This window comes from Ooceraea biroi, chromosome 12 (genome assembly GCF_003672135.1).
Source record: "Ooceraea biroi isolate clonal line C1 chromosome 12, Obir_v5.4, whole genome shotgun sequence".
Taxonomy (NCBI): Eukaryota; Metazoa; Arthropoda; class Insecta; order Hymenoptera; family Formicidae; genus Ooceraea; species Ooceraea biroi.
This window is the reverse complement of record NC_039517.1, coordinates 11555098-11575355: the sequence shown is the minus strand read 5'-3', so window position 1 is coordinate 11575355 and position 20258 is coordinate 11555098. Positions and strand designations below refer to the sequence as shown.

Below are 20258 nucleotides of genomic sequence, written 5' to 3'. Positions count from 1 at the left end.
CGAACTACCTAACCCAACTGTGATTCGTTTTCAAGGTGATTACATGGGTAGGGCCTCACCCTCGACCGACCAGTAGACGCGTCTTCCTCGCGAATAACCTTGATCGCGGGTATCCCCGGGTAGAGTTTCGCGACTCCGCGATCCGTAATAGCGATCGTGTCCCGTCTACGGCCAGACTCGCCCTCTCGTGGCACTGACCCGGCGTGACGTAACAAGTTTTTTTAGTTATTTTTTAAAAGTAGTTATACAATTGTATTTCGATACATGTTATTTAGGTTGAATAAGGTAATTTTGTGATATAATAATTGTATTAAGGAGAAATAAAGGTACTACCACTTGGGTTGGAACAGGAAGATCCTTGAATCTTTGTAAGTGGCGCAATTTAAAGATTTCATACATTTTTTTAAATCGCGATAATACTCTGCGCATACTTGGTGCCGTTTTTTACCTTTTTTTAAACAAGGTATTTTTATTGAGATTTAATATACTATACAAGATACATAAAAGCATTAATGGAATTATATCCTTCATCTGTCGCGAATTATACATTGGGTAAAGTGACCTTTACACTGCAAGTATGAAATCGTTTTTTACCGAGTTTTGAGTTTTTAAACTAATACCGAATTTGTTATGTTGAAAACGATTACAGAGTTCCTATAACAATCTGAAGAGAATAATTACTGAAAAGTCTAAGAATTCCACAATTCTATTTTTAACATAAACGAAATAGTAGTTTATAAAGACTCACAACGGTCGAAAAGAATTTAATACTTTTCGTATGTAAAGGAAAAAGCGTACATGCCTTTTACCTAATATAATACTTAAAATGATATGTATAATACAGTCGAAATTACGCCTAAGCTATAATTACTGCGGCTGCTATGATTTATTATTAAAGTTAGCAAGACGTGTACGTTAGATAAATAAGTTAATGTAATGGGAACAACAGCAATACAACTTGATTTATTTACCACAGAGAGGTCATCATTATGTGCAAAATAACATATCTATTTTGCATATAATAATCTGTGAGAAATAAAATGTTTCTTATTATTTGTTGTTTTCAATCAATCAATTATATATTTGTCTTGCTATAATTTTTTGAACTGTTGAAAATACGTTACAGATAGACATGCAAAAATTTCAGCAAATTTATTTAATATTAATCAATATATCTCCCATAAAATGTCTCTTGTGAGAGTAATAAAGCTTTCGTACGTTTTAAATGTCTGTGTGAATCGGTTATCTCATATCAATACAGTTTTGCAACAAACTGTACTTTATTATTAGAAAGTTAATTGCGTTAAAAGTGATAATTGTTAAGAAGTAAAACAATTGTTTATTTGTTAAGGTACGTACTGCAAAAATATATTGATATGAGAAAACCGATTCACACAGGTATTTAAAATGTATGAAAGCTTTATTACTCTCACAAAAGACATTTCATGGGAGATATATTGATTTTGCATGTCTATCTGTAACGTGTTTTCAACAGTCTAAAAAATTATAGCAAGACAAATATATAATTAATTGATTGAAAACAACAAATAATATTAAAAAACATTTTATTTCTCACAGATTATTATATGCAAAATAGATATGTTATTTTGTACATAATAATGATCTCTCTGTGATAAATAAATCAAGTTTTATTGCTGTTGTTCCCATTAACTTATTTATCTAACGTGTCTTGCTATACCTTTAATAATAAATCATAGCAGCCGCAGTAATTATAGTTTAGGCGTAATTTCGAATGTATTATACATATCATTTTAAGTATTAAATATTAGACAAAAGGCATATGCGCTTTTTTCCTTTAAATACGAGAAGTACTAAATTATTTTCGACCGTTCTGAGTTATCATTAAATTAATATTTCGTTCATGTTAAAATTAGAATTGTGGAATTCTTAGTCTTTTCAGTAATTATATTTTTTTCAAGATTGTTATGAGAACTCCGTAATCGTTTTCAACATAACGAATTCGATATTATAGTTTAAAATCTCGAAACTCGGTCAAAAATGATTTAGTACTTGCTGTGTATAGGTCACTTTACCCAATCTATAATTCACGACGAATGAAGGATATAATTTCATTACTGCTATTTATATTTTTTGTACGGTATATTAGGTGAGTTATTTATTTATTTATTTATGTATAGATGTACTTTTAATATATTTTAAACGTTCTCTTTTTAATAAGCTTTCTGTTCCGAATTCTGTTCTGAATTACATCTGATATACATCGCGTGTAAAATGGCTTTATAATAATTATAATGTTCTCTATGCATTGCCTTTTTCTATTTGTTCTATTCTTTATATCTATCTATACATAATCTTCAACAAATTTACGAAACTAGTTAGGCCCAGAAAACGTTGGACGTCATGCACATTCTTAGGTCGCGGAAAATTACGGCTGTACTTCCGAATGAGACACCCCACCGATTGCGATGCCTTTTTGCAGGTAGTCTCACGAGGTCATATAAAGTTCAATTCCAAAGTCCTATCTTCGGATTTGAATAGCTTCAAAGATATAAACAATAATAAATCTGAAAATAATAATCGACAAAAGAAAACGGTAAATATTTCTTATAAGGAACCTAGCTACGATTATTTTTCGTTTCAGATGGTATTGAGGACATCGTCCTAAATAACTTCCAAAAGGTTTTATCATTGTATTTTAAAAAGTTATTAACAAAAGAAGTTTAATAATTTTGCAAAAATTTTCAGCTATCTACGCGAAGTGAGGACTTGATCTTGATATATATTATACAGATTATTCTTCCGATAATCTGCAGAAGATTTTAGCCGCTGCTCGTTTATTGATAAAAAGTTATTAACAAAAACAGTTTAATAATATTGCACGAATTTTTAGCTGCCTAACCTAACCTAATCTAAGCTAGGCGGGGGGAGGGGCAAAGCCCCTCCATCCCCGCCCTCCCGCGGAGAGGACTGAAAACGAGCGTATGTGTCCCGGGCTCCAGTTTCGGAAAGTAGAACCTGGTTAGGTTAGTTTTTGTATTTCTCCGTATGCGCCACCTTGATGTGGTGGGAGGGCTCCCTGTCTCAATGACTTCTGGCGGCGGTACCGTTGGTTCTCGGACCTTCGGGAGGCCCTGGGGCGAGGGATAGGATCCAAGTGCGTACAGCCTCCGGAGGGGGCACGGAGCCCGACGACTCCGATAGGGATCTTTTTCCGTCCCAATGGTCGGTAGAGGATGCGGCGACCCTGACTTCAAACGCCCGGTGGCATGGCACCGCTAGAGGAGGATTTCTATCCTCCCTCCGTGCACTGTGGGGACGTGGGGGGTTGTCTCACACCCCGGTCAGGCAGGGATGCCGTCTCGGCCGGGGTGGAAGACACCCGCACCCGTCATTGCACGCCGGTGCTCCGGCATACGACGGGAGCGGAATTGTCCACGCGGCTCACGACCGTACGTGGTACGGAGACGGGGCCGTGTGGACCCCCCTCACTCAGTTGCTGCACCCTTGGACGTGGTCCGAGGCGACTGAGTGGGGGGAGCCTGAGGGATGAGGAGCGGGGCTGCTCGGACATATTCCATGGCGGGGCCCGAGGGGGAAGGGATCGGGGGTACGGGACTATAACCCCCCTCCTTGTGAGGAAAACCGTACTCTCGACCCAATCTAACACAGTATGCTGGCGCCCTCGGCGGGAAAGGTCGCGTCGAGTTGTAGCGACGCTGACCCGTACCGTCCGTGGGGCCCCCCGCGTGGCGGCACCTTGCACAGTGCCCGGGTTGTCGGAGGCCCGGGACCCCCGAAAGCCCTGGGCTGGGAGTTCTCCTGGCCCAGTGGTGAGTAAGGGACTGGAGTCCTGTGCCAGGATGATAATTCCCCGGCCCGTGACATCCGCTCACTCCCCAGTGGAACTTGGGCTCCCCTGCTTGCAGGGGTGGGGGTATACCCTGGTGGACAGGAGCCGTGCAAGGTGGTGGGATTCAAAAAGAAATGGCTGAATTTAAAAAAGGGAAGAGGACGGAGGAGGAAAACAAGGATCGGGAGGGTGGGGTTGCGGAAACTGTTCCCGCCCCTTCGACCCCGAACATGTCCTCCCAGGAGAGGAGGAGGGCGACCGCGCTGGACGCGAGGCTCAGGTCGTGCACGACGAGGGTGACACGTTTGTCCCCCATTGTCCACGCACAAGGGGCGGAGTCGCACAGCGCGGAGGCCGGGGGATCGGGACTAGCGACCCCCATGAGCGGCATAAGCAGGGCGACCTCGCCAGCTCGGTCACTCTGCTCATTGGCGGGGCCGGGGGAGGTGATGGACCTCAATGACACTGAGTCCATCGCCTCCTCCGCGAGCACCCTGAGCAAGAAGCGCGGGCGCCCCACGACAACTGGGGATTACGCCCGCAAGAAAAGGCTCCGGGCCGCGGCGGGGGAGGAGCACGAGAGGCAGCGTGGATGGGAGTTTACTGACTCCTTTCGCGCTGGTGCATTACAGCGGGGCGTGGCCATCAACACCGGCCGAGCCACCGAATCAAGGATGCGAGAGCTGGCCAATAATCCATCCGTGGATTTGGCCGCCTTCATCCTCGAACGGATAACGGTGGTGGAGGGGGTGGCCCGGACGTCAGGTAACCTGAAGGGCACTTATATAAAGGCCCTTCAGGAGGCGTCGATAGAGGTGCGGGCCGCCCTCTCCCTCATGATGCAGCGTTCTGCAGATGGGGGGCGGAGGAGACGAACATCCTCCGCCAAGAGGTGGAGTTCCTGCGGGCCCAAGTACGGGAGTTACGCGGGGCCCTCAGGGACATCGGCATCGGGGAAGGAGCAAACCCTCCCCCCACGCCGACGAGTATGGTGGGCGGAACGGGGCAGGCGGCGCGGGACCTACCTCCCGCATTCCCTGCCTCGCCGCCAGCGTCGTGAGGGGGGGACTAGCCCCAAATCCCCGAAGTTGCAGCCTCGGGGGAGGATAGACCCCCCCCAAGGCGGAGAAAGGAGGAGGCGGCGACCATGAGTGGCCTTGAGGAGCGAATAGTTGCTCGCGTCGAGGCCATCCTCGACCGCCGACTTGGCGCGGTTGCCCCCCGTCCGGCGAGTGACCCCGGCGGGAGGGGAGAGAGCAAAAAGACATCCCCACCCCCGCCGAAGCCGACCGGTCGGGACAGAATGGCAGGGCCTGCCCCCGTCAAAAAAACGGGGGCGGCCAAGAAGAAGGGCGGGAAAGGTAAGGGGTGGAGCATGGAGGGGCGGGAGGTAGCCCCCAACCAACCGGCACCCCGCCCTCAACCCCCACCCGTCCAGCAGAAGTTGCGCCCGCCCTACCTCCGCCCCCTCGGTCACACAGGGCGAGGTGTGGGCGCAGGTGGTGGAGCGCAAGGCGGCCCGGCGGCCAAAAAGGCAATCCGCCCCACGGCACCGCCCCCGCCGACGGCGAAACGAGGAGGGATGCCCCCTCAGGGATCGAAGGCGAAAGGAGGGGGAGCAAAGCTACCCCCTGCCCCCAAGAAAACCCGGGTACGCAAGCCGCTCTCCTCCACTGCTATTACACTGAATGGCCCGGAGGTGGGATACGCGGCAGCGATGGCCGCCTTACAGGCGGCCATCAAACTGGAGGATCTTGGGATCCCCCATGTGCGGGTGAAACGGGCCCTCACCGGGGCCCGCATACTCGAGGTGCCCGGACCAGATGCCCACGCCAAGGCGGACAAGCTGGTGGAGGGCATCCGGGGGGTCCTCACCAGGGGACAGTGGTCGGTGGCCCGCCCCACCAAGAAGGCCGAGTTGATGGTTCGGGGTCTGGAGGACTCCATCTCGGCTGGCGAGGTAGCGGCGGCCATCGTCACTGTGGGGGGCTGCAGTCCCACTGCGGTGGAGACGGGCCCCATAAAGGAGGCCCCAGACGGCCTGGGCCGAGTGTGGGTCCGGTGTCTTGCCGCCGCGGCTCTCAAGGTCGCGAGGCAGGCCCGGATCCAAATTGGATGGACGAGGGGGGGGGTGGTGCTGCTGGAGCCACGCCCCCTCCAGTGATATAAATACCTGGAGGCGGGACACGTACAGCAACGTTGCCCCAATCAGGAGAACTGCGGAGACCGGTGCTACCGGTGTGGTGGCACCGGTTACCGCGCCAGGGACTGCCTCGCTGAGACCCCCCGTTACTCACTTTGTACGGACTTGGGAGGCCCGCCGGGCATCGCCTAGGAGGGGCGGCCTGCGCCCGCAATAACACCGGGCGCAAGAAGAAGCGGGGAAGGGCAGCGGCGGGCGGGTCGGGGACATCAAACGACCCCGTCACACCCTCCACGCAGCCCAAACCCCCCTCGAGTCAGGTGGAGGAGCTGGGCGAGGCGCAGAAGGAGCGCCGCCCCCCAGACGACCCCGTGCGGATCCGGGGTCAGTAGGAGGAGCGATAGAGCCTGTTGGGGGGTTGGCCCCCCGGCAGCAACGCCCACGGAAAAGAGACGGGGGAGGACGGTTCGCCCCCTCTCCCCGCCGAGGGAGTGGGAACCGGGGCGAGCAACGTCCACCGAAAAGGTTGACCTGGAGGAGGTCGTAATGGCCGACTCATAATGGCCCTACGCCTCCTCCAGACCAACCTAAACCACGCCCGCCGGCCCAGGACTTATACGTCCAAAGCCTGGCGGAGCGTAGTTTTGCGTTGGGAATCGCGGCGGAGCCACATCGCGTGCCCGCCGGCCACCCACATTGGGTCGCCGACGGACGTGGCTCCGTTGCGATTACGTGGTGTCCCGCCACGGGCTCCCCTCCCATGACTCTGCTCGAGTCTGAGGGGGGTTCGTAGCGGTAGTGTGGGTAGACGTCGCGGTGGTCGGCTGCTACGCGTCTCCGGCAATGGGCCTCGCCGAATTCGAAGAATTCTTGGCACGGGTGGGGGAATGCGTCAGTAGACGCCTTCTCCCCCGCCCAGTCCTGATAGCGGAGGACTTCAACGCAAAGCCTTGCGTGTGGGGTTTCCCGCGGTCGGACGCCAAGGACGAGGCCCTCGTCGATTGGGAGCCGACCCTGGGCCTGTGTGTCCTTAACACAGGCTCAGAGAGCACCTGCGTGCGGTGGCAGGGAGGGTCAATAGTTGACTTGACTCTGGCCAATCCTGCTGCTGTACGCAGAGTGTCGGGGTGGAGGGTAGAGTCGGGCCTGGAGACATTTTCGGACCACGTCTACATCTTCATGGCCCTGGCTCCGCCCTTAGGGACGAACCCACCCCCTCGCCGCTCAGTCAAAGGCGGCCGACCACGGCGATGGAAGGTGAAGGAAATGTGCGGGGACACGCTGATCGCTAGTCTCCTCGCGGCGACGTGGCCGGACAGAAGTCCGGCCAATGATGTGGAGGAAGAGGCCTCCTGGCTCCAGGGCATAGTTATGGACGCATGTGACGCGTCGATGCCCCGGGTCGGGAGGCCTCCTGGCCGGCGGGCCGCTTACTGGTGGTCGGAGGAGATCGCCGAATTGCGGCGCTCCTCCGTCCGTGCTAGACGGCGCTTTCTGCGCGCCCGCCAGTCAGGGATTGCCGCGAGGATCGACAACGCCTATGGGGAGTACCGGAAAGCGAAGTACTCCCTAAAGCTAGCGATCAGCCGGGCCAAGGACAGGGCCTAAGACGAACTCCTCCGGAGTATCGATAGGGACTCGTGGGGGCTCCCTTACAAGCTTGTCATGGGCAAGCTCCGCCCTTGGGCGCCTTCAATCACGGAGTTCCTACCTCCGCAGGTGAGGGAGACTGTCATTGACGCCCTCTTCTTAACGGGAGAGGGCATTTCCCCCCTCACCGAGGACCGGCCTCGCAAGAACGAGGCCAAAGAGGTCCCGGAGGTCACTCTGGAAGAGATGGCCGGGGTACAGAAGGGGCTAAAGGGCGACAAGGCCCCGGGCCCCGATGATATCCCCGGCAAGGCATGGGACTAGGCCCTTGAGGTCCTGTCCCCGCACATGAGGCAGCTGTTTACCAGCTGCTTCAGAACGGGTAGGTTCCCCCCATCCTGGAAGAGGGCCAGACTGGCCCTCATCTCCAAGGGGAAAGGCAAGCCCGCGGACGAGCCTTCCGCGTACCGGCCGGTGTGTCTGCTGGACGAGGCGGGAAAAATGTTTGAGCGAGTGGTGATGGCTTCCCGCATCGTCCAGCATCTGTCCCGGAATGGTCTGGGACTTAGTGACGGGCAGTACGGCTTCCGTGAGGGCCGTTCGACCGTGGACGCGATTAAGCGCGTCCGGTCCCTTACGGAGGCTGTAACCGCGGACGGGGAGGGAGTTGCTGTTGCTGTAAGCATTGATATTAGCAATGCTTTCAACTCCCTCCCCTGGAAAACCGTGGTGGAGGCGATGCGCCATCATCGCCTTCCTGCCTACCTGGTGGACATTGTCCTGGACTATTTCCGGGACAGATGTATGGAGTACACCGGCCGGTACGGTGAGTTTACGCGGAAGGCGGTTGACGCGCAGGGTTCCACAGGGATCAGTGTTGGGACCCCTATTATGGAACCTCGCGTTCGACAAAGTCCTGTGGGCTGCCTTGCTCCCGGGCTGCCACCTGGTGTGTTACGCTGATGACACATTGGTGGTGGCCGGGGGCCCAGCATGGGGAGAAGCCGTGCGCACGGCGAACTGGGCGGTGGCATGCGTGGTTCGCGCCATTCGCGCCCTGGGTCTGGAGGTCTCACCGCACAAGTCGGAGGCCGTCATGAAAAATGACGGCCTCCGCGGTGCACCGCCTCCAGCCCAGATAATGGTAGGGAACGTCCCAGTCCCGGTGGGACCCAGTATCAAATACTTGGGCCTCACACTGGACGGCCGCTGGTCGTTCGAGGACCACTTCGTGGGGTTGGCCCCCCGGTTGGAGCGTCTGGCCATGGCGGTCAGGCGTGTGATGCCCAACCTGGGGGCCCCAACGAGAAGGCCGCCGCCTATATGTGGGAGCGGTCCGGTCGGTGGCCCTGTATGGGGCACCGGTGTGGGCGGACGATTTGGCGGTCACCCGCCGGGCGGCACAAGCCGTCCGGCACTTCGAAAGAAGGGTGGCCGCCCGCGTCGCCCACACGTACCGGACCGTCTCCCATAGGGCGGCGACGGTCATGGCCAGCACCCCCTTCCTCCAATCACCCTGCTGGCGCCCGCGTACACAAACGCGTACGAGCGGGCGCTGCAGGCGCGGGGGAGGGGTGCCAAATTAACGGCCAAGGCCAAGGAGGTCCTCGGACGACAGGCGAGGCAACAGGCGAGGCTCGAGTGGCGGCGCCAACTGTTAGACCCGACAATCCCGTCGGGTCGGCGGGTTGCCGAGGCCGTTCATCCCTGTCTGGCCGAGTAGCTGGACAGGGATCAGGGCGGAGTGACGTTCCGCATGGCTGAGGTGCTCTCCGGACATGGTTGCTTCAGAGAGTACCTGAGCCGTATAGGGCGCGAGCGCGGACCACGCTGCCATCATTGCGGCGCGGACCAGGATACGGCGCAACACACGTTGGAGAAGTGCCCCGCGTGGACGGAGAAGCGCTGTGTCCTGGTCAACGAGATTGGTGGGGACCTCTCCCTCCCGGCGGTTGTAGGCGAGATCGTCGGGAGCGAGAGGTCCTGAAAGGCTTTCTCCTCCTTCTGCGAGGAAGTGCTCTCACAGAAGGAGGAGGCAGAGCGGATGCGGCAGGCAACCGATCCCGCCCTGTGAAGGGGTGGAAGGGGGCCGAGGGGCGTCGCCGAGCAAAGGCCGCCCAGATGACCTCGCCGGGGGGGTGAAGTGTGACCCCACCACCCCCCTCACGGAAACGAGACGGCAGCGAGCGGAGGAGGGGGGCAGGGCCACGCTACAAGTGGCCCTTTCCCGAGTTAGGTAGCGGGGTCGGCACAGCCTTATGATGTGTCGGCGGCTTTTTTGGGGGGGGAGAATCGGGTGGGTGACAGGGTGCCTTTTTCTAAGCACCCTGGGGGGCGTGTCTGCGGGGTACGCGGACCACTCCCACGCCGTGTCGGCGGGGCATTTGCCCGGACGCGGAGTTCACCCGCCCGATCTGGCGCCTCAGTGGGCGGCCACTGAGGCGCACGCGGCGGGTCCTGGGTAGGGGCTGAGTGTCGGCATGGTAGTTGCCCGGGCACTCTGGTGGTTGGCCGTCGGGGCATTTGCCCGGGCCACCACCGTCGCAAGGTCCTTGGACATTGTGACCCCCACACGGGACGTTAGGGCTGGGAGGACGGGGGCTGATTTGGGTAATCGGCCCCTGCCCTACAAAGCCCCTTCTATGACGAGGGGGTCCCCATGAGGCGGTGGCCTGCCACGCCTTGTGGGGTGGGATGGGTCCGCCCACGTGGGCAACGCGCGGCTGCGCGCGCAGGACCATATACTTGGCGGGGAGAGGACGGAAGAATCTCTCGTGGTTCTTGTCCTCCCCAAACAAACCTCCAGGGATGGCAGATGGAGGTAGGTTTAGTAAGTAAGAGTCTCACACTCCCCCCGTGCCCCACCCAAGGGGCGCGCGGGGCCCATGAGGTTCCCCCTTCTAAAAAAAGGGTAGATTAGGTTAGGTTAGGTTAAAGCAGAGAATACTTTGTATTTAACTGTTTATGCTTTTGGTTAAAGTGAAGAATACTTTATACTTATATTAAAAGAAGCTATTCTATATATTAACGATTCACTGCTTTAAATGACTTTCCTTCCTTTGTTCATATACATATTCGTCGTTTATATCTTTCAATATTCAAAATAACTACTATATTTGCAAAATTTCATTTGTTAATAACTTTGTTAATAACTTTTTCATAAACAACGATCGACGACTAAAACCTAGTGCGGGTTATTCAGGAAGGTGACCTTTGCAATATATGTCAATATTATGTTCTTGGTTCGCGTAGACAACTGAATATTCGTGCAAAATCATTAAACTTCTTTTTGTTAATAACTTTTTATTAAACAACGACCGATGGTTAAAAAACTTGCACAATGTTACTCAGAGAGGTGACCTCTATAATATATGTCAAGGACAAGGTGATAGGAGGTGGATACGCTAATCGGTAGATGTACCGATAGATTTATATATATATATATGAAAAAATGAAAAAAACATAAAAACATGCATAAAAATTGGAAAATCACTAAAAAGCCATTGTAGCGCGTTATGATACATTAATTACAACAATTTTCGGATATTTCATAACGTTAGCTATTAGACATACTATATATACATAAATAATTAAAGGTGTCCTATAACAATATATTTTACGCACACCATTGCATTAAGGAGATCAATTAGATATAGGAACATTTAAAATTTTTTGAATATATTAAAATTTCATCATAAACAAATGAATTTTGTAATAACAATTATATTTATGATATATTTAATTATACGATTATATAGTCATTTGCGAGTATAACAAAAATGCATAGAACATTTGAGGGCATTTGTTATGAAAACACCATAAGTCCTTGTTTATAACAATTGAAGGAATAAGGTTAGATGAATAAAAAGTATATTATAATGGTCCATGGATCATATCAAGGAACCGTAGGAATTTTTAATTTTAAATTTGTCGAAATTTTTATTTGTTAACTAACAAGGGAACCTCGCGAACTCGAAAATTCTGATTTTGATGAAACTTTATGTACATGTATGGGGGTTAAAAATGAATTTAGAAATTTTCCGTTGCGGCCCAAAAACGGTTTTAAGGGGTGAAACCACTCTTCATATATAAGGCGGCTTTTTGCTTTTCTCGATATATCTCGAAAACAGTTCGACATATCGAAAAATGATTTTTATAAAACTTTCATAGTACAAACGCCTCTATTTACCCACATTACTAAAATTTTTAAAAAATAATAATTTAAAAAATTTTTGAAAAGAAATTTTTAAAAAATGTTAGTAATGTGGCGAAAATAGAGGCGGTTGTACTATGAAAGTTTTGTATAAATCATTTTTCGATATGTCGAATTGTTTTCGAGATATATCGAGAAAAGCAAAAAGCCGCCTTACATATAAAGAGTGGTTTCACCCGTTAAAGCCGTTTTTGGACGGCAACGGAAAATTTCTAAATTCATCTATTAACCCCCCTACATGTACATAAAGTTTCATCAAAATCAGAATTTTCGAGTTCGCGAGGTTCCCTTGTAAGCAATGAAAATCTTAACCGTTGAGAAATAATTTTTTATAACTATATAGGGTTTCATTGAGTGATAAGAGGAACTCAACGGTAGCATCAAATTTGACAAAAACCCATTAGTTTAGAAATGACCAACAACTTTCGTTGAGCACCATTTTTCGCCAGTCTGATGGTACCTGTGCAAAAATTTTTATTCTAGCATTAGTAGTTTACGAGATATTGCAAAAATGGAAAAGTCACTATTCATTAAACAAATTAGCATAATTATTTAATACGTTTAGCCTAAAAGGTTTTAATAAATTATCAGTAGTTTAAAAGTTATATAGATTTAAACAAATAAGGTCAAGATCAACTAATTAATAAATAATTAATCAAAAATAACGAAAAACTAATTGCGAAAAACGTATAAATTATTTAATATAAGCATTTAGTTATTATACTCTTAGTTATTAGCTCGCTGTTGCATTATAGTTCATTATTCATTTAATAAGAGTAATTATTTAAATATACCATAATTAATATTCATATAACATTTAGTTAATCAGGTAAAATATATGAATGATTATTATAATAATGCGTTAAATTGTAAATTTAAGCATTTAGTTATTTCATATGGATTGTAGCGTTTAAAACATTTCGTACGCTTTGTAACGTTTTGAATGCTTCGTAATGTTTTGAACAATTCGTAACGTTTTGAACACTTTAAAGCGATTAGGGGACTCCATATGCTTTGTAACATCAAGTTGCTAATTTGTGAAGTAAGAAACATTTATAATGCATTAAATTGCAATGCTATTAATTACTTTAATATTACTTGTATTAGATCATTATGGAATTATTAATTCATTATTTTATTTAGTGGAAGGTATTATAATGACTAGCATTTATATAACATCTAATCAATAGGTTAAGGTATATGAATAATTATTAATAGGAAACGTTATAATAGTGCTTTAAGGTATAATACACAGGGATACTTTAAAATTAATTAACTGAATGCATTAAATTATTATCCAGAGGTACAAGAGACCTTATAAATAATTAATGCATAAGGTTATAGAAATTTAGGTTAAATTAATAATTTTAATATTTCGTTTAAAGATTGAATAATACTACAGTGGACTAAGTGTTAATTAAGGATTATTTTATTAACAGGAAATGTCATTTATAACTTAATATCGGTAATTACTATTGGTTGATTCGTACTACTACCATTTTAGGTTTTACTTCTTTACTTGTTACGTGCTCCTGTTACTAATACTTTATATTTTCTCATATTTTCAATATTAATTATGCAATTTTCGTTGTTTAAAATAGACATATTATTTTTATTGGGTTGTTTAAAGATTTTTAAATATTAAAATTTAAAATAAAAAAAAATAATTAACGTGACGCGAACCATGATATATTAAATTATTGAGTCGGCGACTTATTGACACCAGCTTAAAATAATAATCGGTGTCCACTGTCTTAATCAAAAGACATAACAGTCTCTTCGATAAATTTAATCGTTGAATTTAAGTTGACTGAAAGTCATACCGGATACTTTGATTATTCAGTACGGAGAAATTCCCAACAGCTCATGCGATAAATTCTTACTGAGAATTTTATGTTGAGCATTGAAAGAAAAATAACTTTATCTAACCAAAGCACTGAGCACATTGTCCCCACCAGACTTTTCAAGGTCTCAATCCCACCATTAATAATTTTAAGAGCGGGGAACCAATCACCGCTCAAGGCGTAGCCTCCCTACTATGGTAACTTTGCATTTAATTATATGGTCCCCACTTTTTGTAACCCCTTCTCGAGCGACAGGGACTCAGCCCTAAAATTTTATTATAAGACTTGGTGCAGCAGCAAGAGAGCATCACTTCTACTTCGTCACTTCTTTTTGGACTCACTTCTTGAACACTCTTACTGCTTGATTCGCTTTGTAGCGTTAAGTCGCTAATAAAGCGTCAACCTAACTCAGTTACTTTTTACTTGTCAGTCACTTATTACTTGTGACTTTTCAATTCGCTTTATAGCGTTAAGTAAGCGACTTAATTATAAGCGATAAGGCGTCACCATAATTTAGAGTCAGTGAGGTTTCGTTATTTTGACTTTAATCTTTTGCCGCTGTTTATTAAGTGCTACCTGGCCTGAGGGTCCAGATTCCTCCGAACACTTGTGAGTAGATTTGTACTAAGTTTGATTTTTTATTATATACCCACTACTCTTAATTATTGTCAGACAATTTATACGACTTTATTTTATATTCATACAACATTTGTATTCAACCCTAGTGTAGCACAATTATATTATGTCAACGTTCAGTGACAGACTTACTTATTAATTCATCGTTTTGATTTATAATTTTGTAATCTTTGTACTTTCCTACCTTAATTTAATCGCTTGTATAGCGTCTAAGTCGCTTATACGGCATTGTCAAGCTTTTAGTACTTAATTATTCATTCACATGTTCTTTAAAATATTCGTTAAGAGATTTATACTATATATACCTATACTACTTAGCGTTTATCCGCTTGTGGTACGACTTCTTTTATTTTCATACTACTTATACTACTTACAGCTGTACTATTAGCGTTAATCCGCTTGTGGTACGATTCATTTATTACTACTTATAAGTTATACTACTACGCGTAAATTCGTCAGTGGTACAACTACATTTTAACTTAAACTATTTAATCTATACTACTACTTACAGTTATTCTACTTGGCGTTTATTCGCTTGTAATACAACTCTTTCAGACTTATACTATTACTGCTAGGCGTTAATCCGCTTGCAGTACGACTCTTTTATTCATACTGCTTATCTATTTATGCTATTTTATTCTTATACTATTTACATTACTTATAATTATACCATTAAGCATTTAATTCGCTTACGGTACAACCTTTCATTGACTTAAGCTACTTAATTCATTCTTTTTATTACCTATACCAATTGGCGTTTATCCGCCTGTGGTACACTTTGTCATTGACTCATATTACTATTATTTTACTTATAAGTTATTATATCAAGCGTTTGATAATATTAACAATACTACTATGACACACGAAATTCCAGAAGAATTGGAAACAACTACAGAGGAATAAAATTATAATTCATGCAATAATCATAATTTTATTTTAACTTTTTTAATTTTATTCACTTTCAATTTTATTCGTTAATGTATTTATGGAAATTTGACTTACGAATTGACTCAGTCGCTTGAAAGCGTTCAACCGCTTCAAGCGTGGACCAGAAGAGTGAATATAAGGTTAGTTACTACTTGAGTTATTCTACTTGAGTTATATTACTTGAATTATACTACTTAATTTTTGGTTAACACCTACTACCTTTATTGTTTTCTTTTGTCATTATTAATTAGATTTAATACATAGTAATAAATAATACCAGCATCATAGAGTCATAGATTATATTTTATTAATTAACAATTATACATTCATAGTTTTGATTCGGAAAGATAACCTTGTCATCATTGTAAGTTGATCCAAGCTCTCTCCATTCCCAGGTAAAGTCGGTGTATGCAGATGACCCTAAATCAAAATAGAGCATCTGATGTTAAACTACCGAGGGCTAGGTTAGCTCAGAAACCGGGTTAGCAACGTTCTCACTTCCCCGGAGGTGACAATATATTTACCATAATTTTATTTATTATACCATGCCACTTTTGATTTTTTCAATGCCTTTTATTTCATTTGTGAAATTTTTGTTAATAACTAACAGAGTAAGGGTTGGGATCTTTTAAATGTTATTTAGAGACATAACCTTGATAATATATATTACGGACAGGGTCAGTCGGGCAGAATTTTCTTTTGTCGATTATTATTTTTTTTAGTTTTATTATTGTTTATATCTTTGAAACTATTCAAAAACCGAAGATAGAACTTTGGAATTGAACTTTACATGACCTCGTGAGGCTACCTGCAAAAGGGCATCGCAATCGGTGGGGTGTCTCATTCGGAAGAACACCCAAAATTACTAATCGCCATTGTGTGTCATAAACTAAGAGTAATCTTTCCGTGCGATACAATATAGCCTAAGTATTCAATACTCCGTCTCAGGAACTGACATTCTCGCAAGTTCAATTTAAAACCGTGTTTCTTTAAAATCAACAATACACTACGTAACGTTTCTAAATTAGAGTCGACAGAATTGGATGCGATACAAATATCGTCAACATAGACGATAATCTTCCTTTCTCTAATGAGTCGCTGAAGGTATCTTTAGTAATCTCTTTTGGAATTCTGCCGGTGACTCGGAATATCCAAATAGCAAACGCGTACCTTCTAATTCTGCTAAGCAATCCTCGATATGAGGGAACGGAAATTTTTGTTTTGAAACTCTAAGATTCAACGGACGAAGATCAACAAAGAGACGAAGCGAACCGTTTTTCTTGCGAACAAGGACAATTCGCGCACAATACGGCGATGTATTGGGCTGTATAATTCCGCGTTTTAGCAAATCATCTATAATTTTAGTAATCTGTTTCCTTTCTTCAAAAGCGAAACGATGCGGAGCATATGCATACACCGAGGGATCTTTGAGTGTCTCTTGAACCAGATAATCATCGTCGACCAAAGGCACCTCTTGATTCTCAACATCCATAAACAGATCCTTCAGACGCTCTTTAGTTCCAGGGCCAAAATCAATTTCTATCTGCTCAATCTCGTCCATCCGACTCGGTCTTTCCTCACATAGATCTATCTGTAAAATTTCGTTAGCGATTAGATCTACTTCCGCCATCTCATCTTTCTTAATGGGACGATAAATCAACGTAAAGTTTTGTTTCTCGAGAAAATCACGCCCGATCAGACAATCATTTTCAAACGACTCGCTAGATAAAACGTGGAAGCAAACATCAAATACACGATCCGGCATGACATTAAGAGTGATACTAACTTGAACCAAACCCGCGATCTCAACCATGTCTTTACTCAAAGTTTTAAACTTTTTTTCAATCGCTTTAATCATTGACGGACTCCAATTACTCGCCTTTTCCAAAGTACTAATTTTTATAAATGAAACGGGACTACCCGTATCTATGAGCGCCGACCAATCACAATTAAAATTATCCATGGACGTTACTTTTATTAACGGCTCGAAAATTTCTAACTTATCGTTATTGTTCGGCATGCTGTCGGCCGCTTCGAGCTGCACTGTCGCCACAGAAGGCTACTTCGAGGTGGAAGGTCGTTTTTTCCCCGCCAGTTTCGGACAGTTTGATATCATATGGCCTTTCTCCTTGCAGTAAAAACATATATATTCCTCGCTGGTGCAGTCCTTCATCGCATGACCCTTCTGTCCACAGTTCTTACAAGGCGATGGTTCGAGCTTGTCTCCCTTGTTACCGGACGAAGTTTTCTTTTCAGGTTCGATGCCGATGCCCTCAGTTATTCACCGCATCCTCTCCATGAACTGCTCCACCGTCTCCGGTCCGGCTGAAAGGGCTGCGGCTCTAATAGAATGGTTAGCGATACCTTCAATAAGTAAGTTGATCTGATCCTCCTTCGGAATCTTAAGAGGATTCATCAACGCCAGTTTATCCAGAGCATACTGGGCAAACGATTCTTTAAACGTTTTCCATTTTCTGGCCTCCACACGCTGCATCGCTACCGTGAATGATATTTTCCTGTCGAACATCTTTATGATTTCGTTCCGTAGGTTGACCCATGACTCAATTGCTGACCCGTCCTGGAGATCATACCACCTTTTCGCTGACTTAGTCAGCTTACTCGATACTGCCAACAACGTAACTGCATCCGACGTTCTATGTATCTGAGCCACCTTTTCGACACGTTGCACCCATAGCTGCAAATTTTCTTCATCTATGCCCGCAAATTCGGGGATCTGGTGAGCTAACAGAGTAACTACGTTACCTGTCCCGAAATTCTCAGCGAGTCTCAGTGTGTTTCCGCCATTGGATGAACTCGATGAAGAGCCGTTCTCTCCTGCGACGGCCGGATCAAGTTGCTGACGTGGCAACCGCACCGAAGCCTCATCTCTTCGATCATCCAACAGTCGAACGATCTGACCAAATTGTTATTGCTGCTGCATTTGCTGCGCTGCCTGCTGCTGCCGTATCAGGCCTTCCATTACAGCCATCATCCTCTGGAACACGTCCGTCGTAGCCTCCAGATTCGTAGCCGGAGCCGGGATTGCTGCGGCTGATCCCGCTCCAGGAATTATCATCGGGGACGACGGCTCGCCCGCAAGTTCTGCTAAGCCGCGCCTCTCCAAATGCGTCATAATACTTGTGGGTACTTGGACGGATCTCGGAGAGAAGATGAGGAGAGGAATATAATAACTTATTCTTTATTATATTATTTGGAGTAAATACAATGGTTAAAGGTGAAGCGAAATCTATTATAGCGACGAACTGCGACGTGTTTCTCGGGGAGGGGCTGAGCCAGAGTTGTCAGGAGCACGGCTGCTGCTGACTGCCGTCGCTCGCTGTCGTGCTGCCTCTCTTTATAGGAGGCTGCGCCGATGGCGGCGCTGGTGTTTGTGGAAGTTTAGTGGCACCTTGCGGCGCGGTGGTGTTACCACGTTCCTGATCCGGGAAGAATGTTAGTCCTGGATCAGGCGCTCTCTATAGGAGATGTGGGGCGTTGTGAGCGTAACCCGCATGGGACCCCACTTGTCCTTTTCCGGGGACGACGACTCGTCGCTTGATAGGGAGACCCAGGAGATATTCGTCTGGGTCCCCTGGTGGACGTTCTCTTTGTCCGACGTAGTCCTCGGTGGCGGAGTGGCGGAAGCTCGCCTCTGTCGCGGACTCGTCCTTCTACGGACGCGTATGTCCCACGGCGACAGGGTCTCCCGTGGAGGCCTCGTTCGCCTAGGAGGCGAGAGTGTGAGCTCCTTGAGGCTCTACGGAAGCAGGTCGGTGCGGACCCTGGGAGGTGGCTCCTCTTCGTCCGAGAGAGAGAAGACCGGCTGGGAGCCGGGAACTGGCGACGTCGGCGTCGGTGGCGCGGCTGCGGAAACAGCGGTGAAGACCGGCTGTAAACCGGGGACCGGCGATGATGGTGGTGACGGTTTGACAGCGGCAGCGGGCTGGTGGCTTGCTGCCGACGATCGGATTGTCACTCGGGCCGGTGCTCTTCTTCTCTTGAGTGCCCTTGGCGAAATGAGCTGAGCCACTCGTGGTGTTGCTGGTGGTGCTCTTGGTGTCAAGGCTCGTCGTACCTTCGATGTCGCTGGCTGCGCAGGTACTGAGATGGCCGCGATGGCCGGAGCTTCAGGAAAACGGTCAGGAGTGGGAACTTCTACTGCCGTGGATGATAGCCTGCGATGTACTATCGGCTGTCTAGGTCGTGTAGGTTTGCGTTCCGTACTAGCGTCGGATCTCCTACGCCCAGCATCTCGGGGCTCGAGAAAGCTGGGTGCGATGATTGGGCTTTGCCGCGCGGTCTTATATACCGCAGTAAACCGCTGTTGCATGCGAGAGCGTAGTGGCGGCATGCGCCTAGCGGCGTTCTGCGGAGCGAGCCGCGCGGCGGCTTATGGGCGCGCGGCTGGCGGCGTCTGTGCGGCGTGTTGCCGTTCTGTAGGCGCACAACATGTTTGCCGTTCTGCAGGCATCACGTCGCCACAATACTATCTATAAGTGTGCCGGAATCTCCCATAGAAGGTAGCCGATATCTTCAAGCGTCTTCGCGGAGCTCATCCAACGTTAACGTTTCAAGACGGTTTCGATCCATCTCTGTTTGTCTTTTCGTTCGGACCATTCACCCCTCGACCAATCAGAACGCGACACGGAACGCTGCTTTGATTTTCCTATCCACGTGGCAACACTCGCGAATTTTCAATCCGCACTGCTGCGCTCGTTAACCGAAACCGTATCTTTACCTAACACGACCACGAATCCCACTTCTGATGCTGTACGATGGTACATGGGAAGGATGGTTTGCTGTGAGAGTGATCGAGGCAGGACACTCGGGAATAGCCGGTATGAAAGAGTATGGTTCGCGCTATGATTACTCCGAATATTTCCGGACTAAAGACTCGTTAAGCGTTTATACTATAACGATATATTAGGTTGTTCATTAAGTTCTGCGGTTTTCTCGATAGATAGTGTTTGTCCATTGAAAAAGATAGCATGCATCGCCTGAACCGCGGATTGCCGCATACTCCGTGACAGGTTAGACAACGCTTGACATTTCGCCAGAGTCTTTGTTGTGTTT

At 47.1% G+C, this 20258-nt stretch overlaps 3 protein-coding genes across 3 annotated transcripts; 2 read left to right on the top strand and 1 right to left on the bottom strand.

Moving 5' to 3' along the window:
- The first annotated feature begins 5207 nt into the window (after positions 1 to 5207).
- Positions 5208 to 5996, top strand: LOC113563141 (cytokinesis protein sepA-like). The gene has a single exon (XM_026974358.1). The coding sequence runs from the start codon at positions 5208 to 5210 to the stop codon at positions 5994 to 5996; it is 789 nt and encodes a 262-aa protein (XP_026830159.1).
- Positions 5997 to 6818: 822 nt separating this feature from the next.
- LOC105279241 lies at positions 6819 to 7583 on the top strand. The gene has a single exon (XM_011338885.2). The coding sequence runs from the start codon at positions 6819 to 6821 to the stop codon at positions 7581 to 7583; it is 765 nt and encodes a 254-aa protein (XP_011337187.2).
- A 10904-nt stretch (positions 7584 to 18487) lies between these two features.
- LOC113563140 (vegetative cell wall protein gp1-like) lies at positions 18488 to 19536 on the bottom strand. Its single transcript, XM_026974357.1, has 2 exons — positions 18967 to 19536; positions 18488 to 18661 (listed from the first exon to the last, which is right to left on the bottom strand). The coding sequence occupies exons 1-2, from the start codon at positions 19534 to 19536 to the stop codon at positions 18488 to 18490; spliced, it is 744 nt and encodes a 247-aa protein (XP_026830158.1).
- Positions 19537 to 20258: the final 722 nt, after the last annotated feature.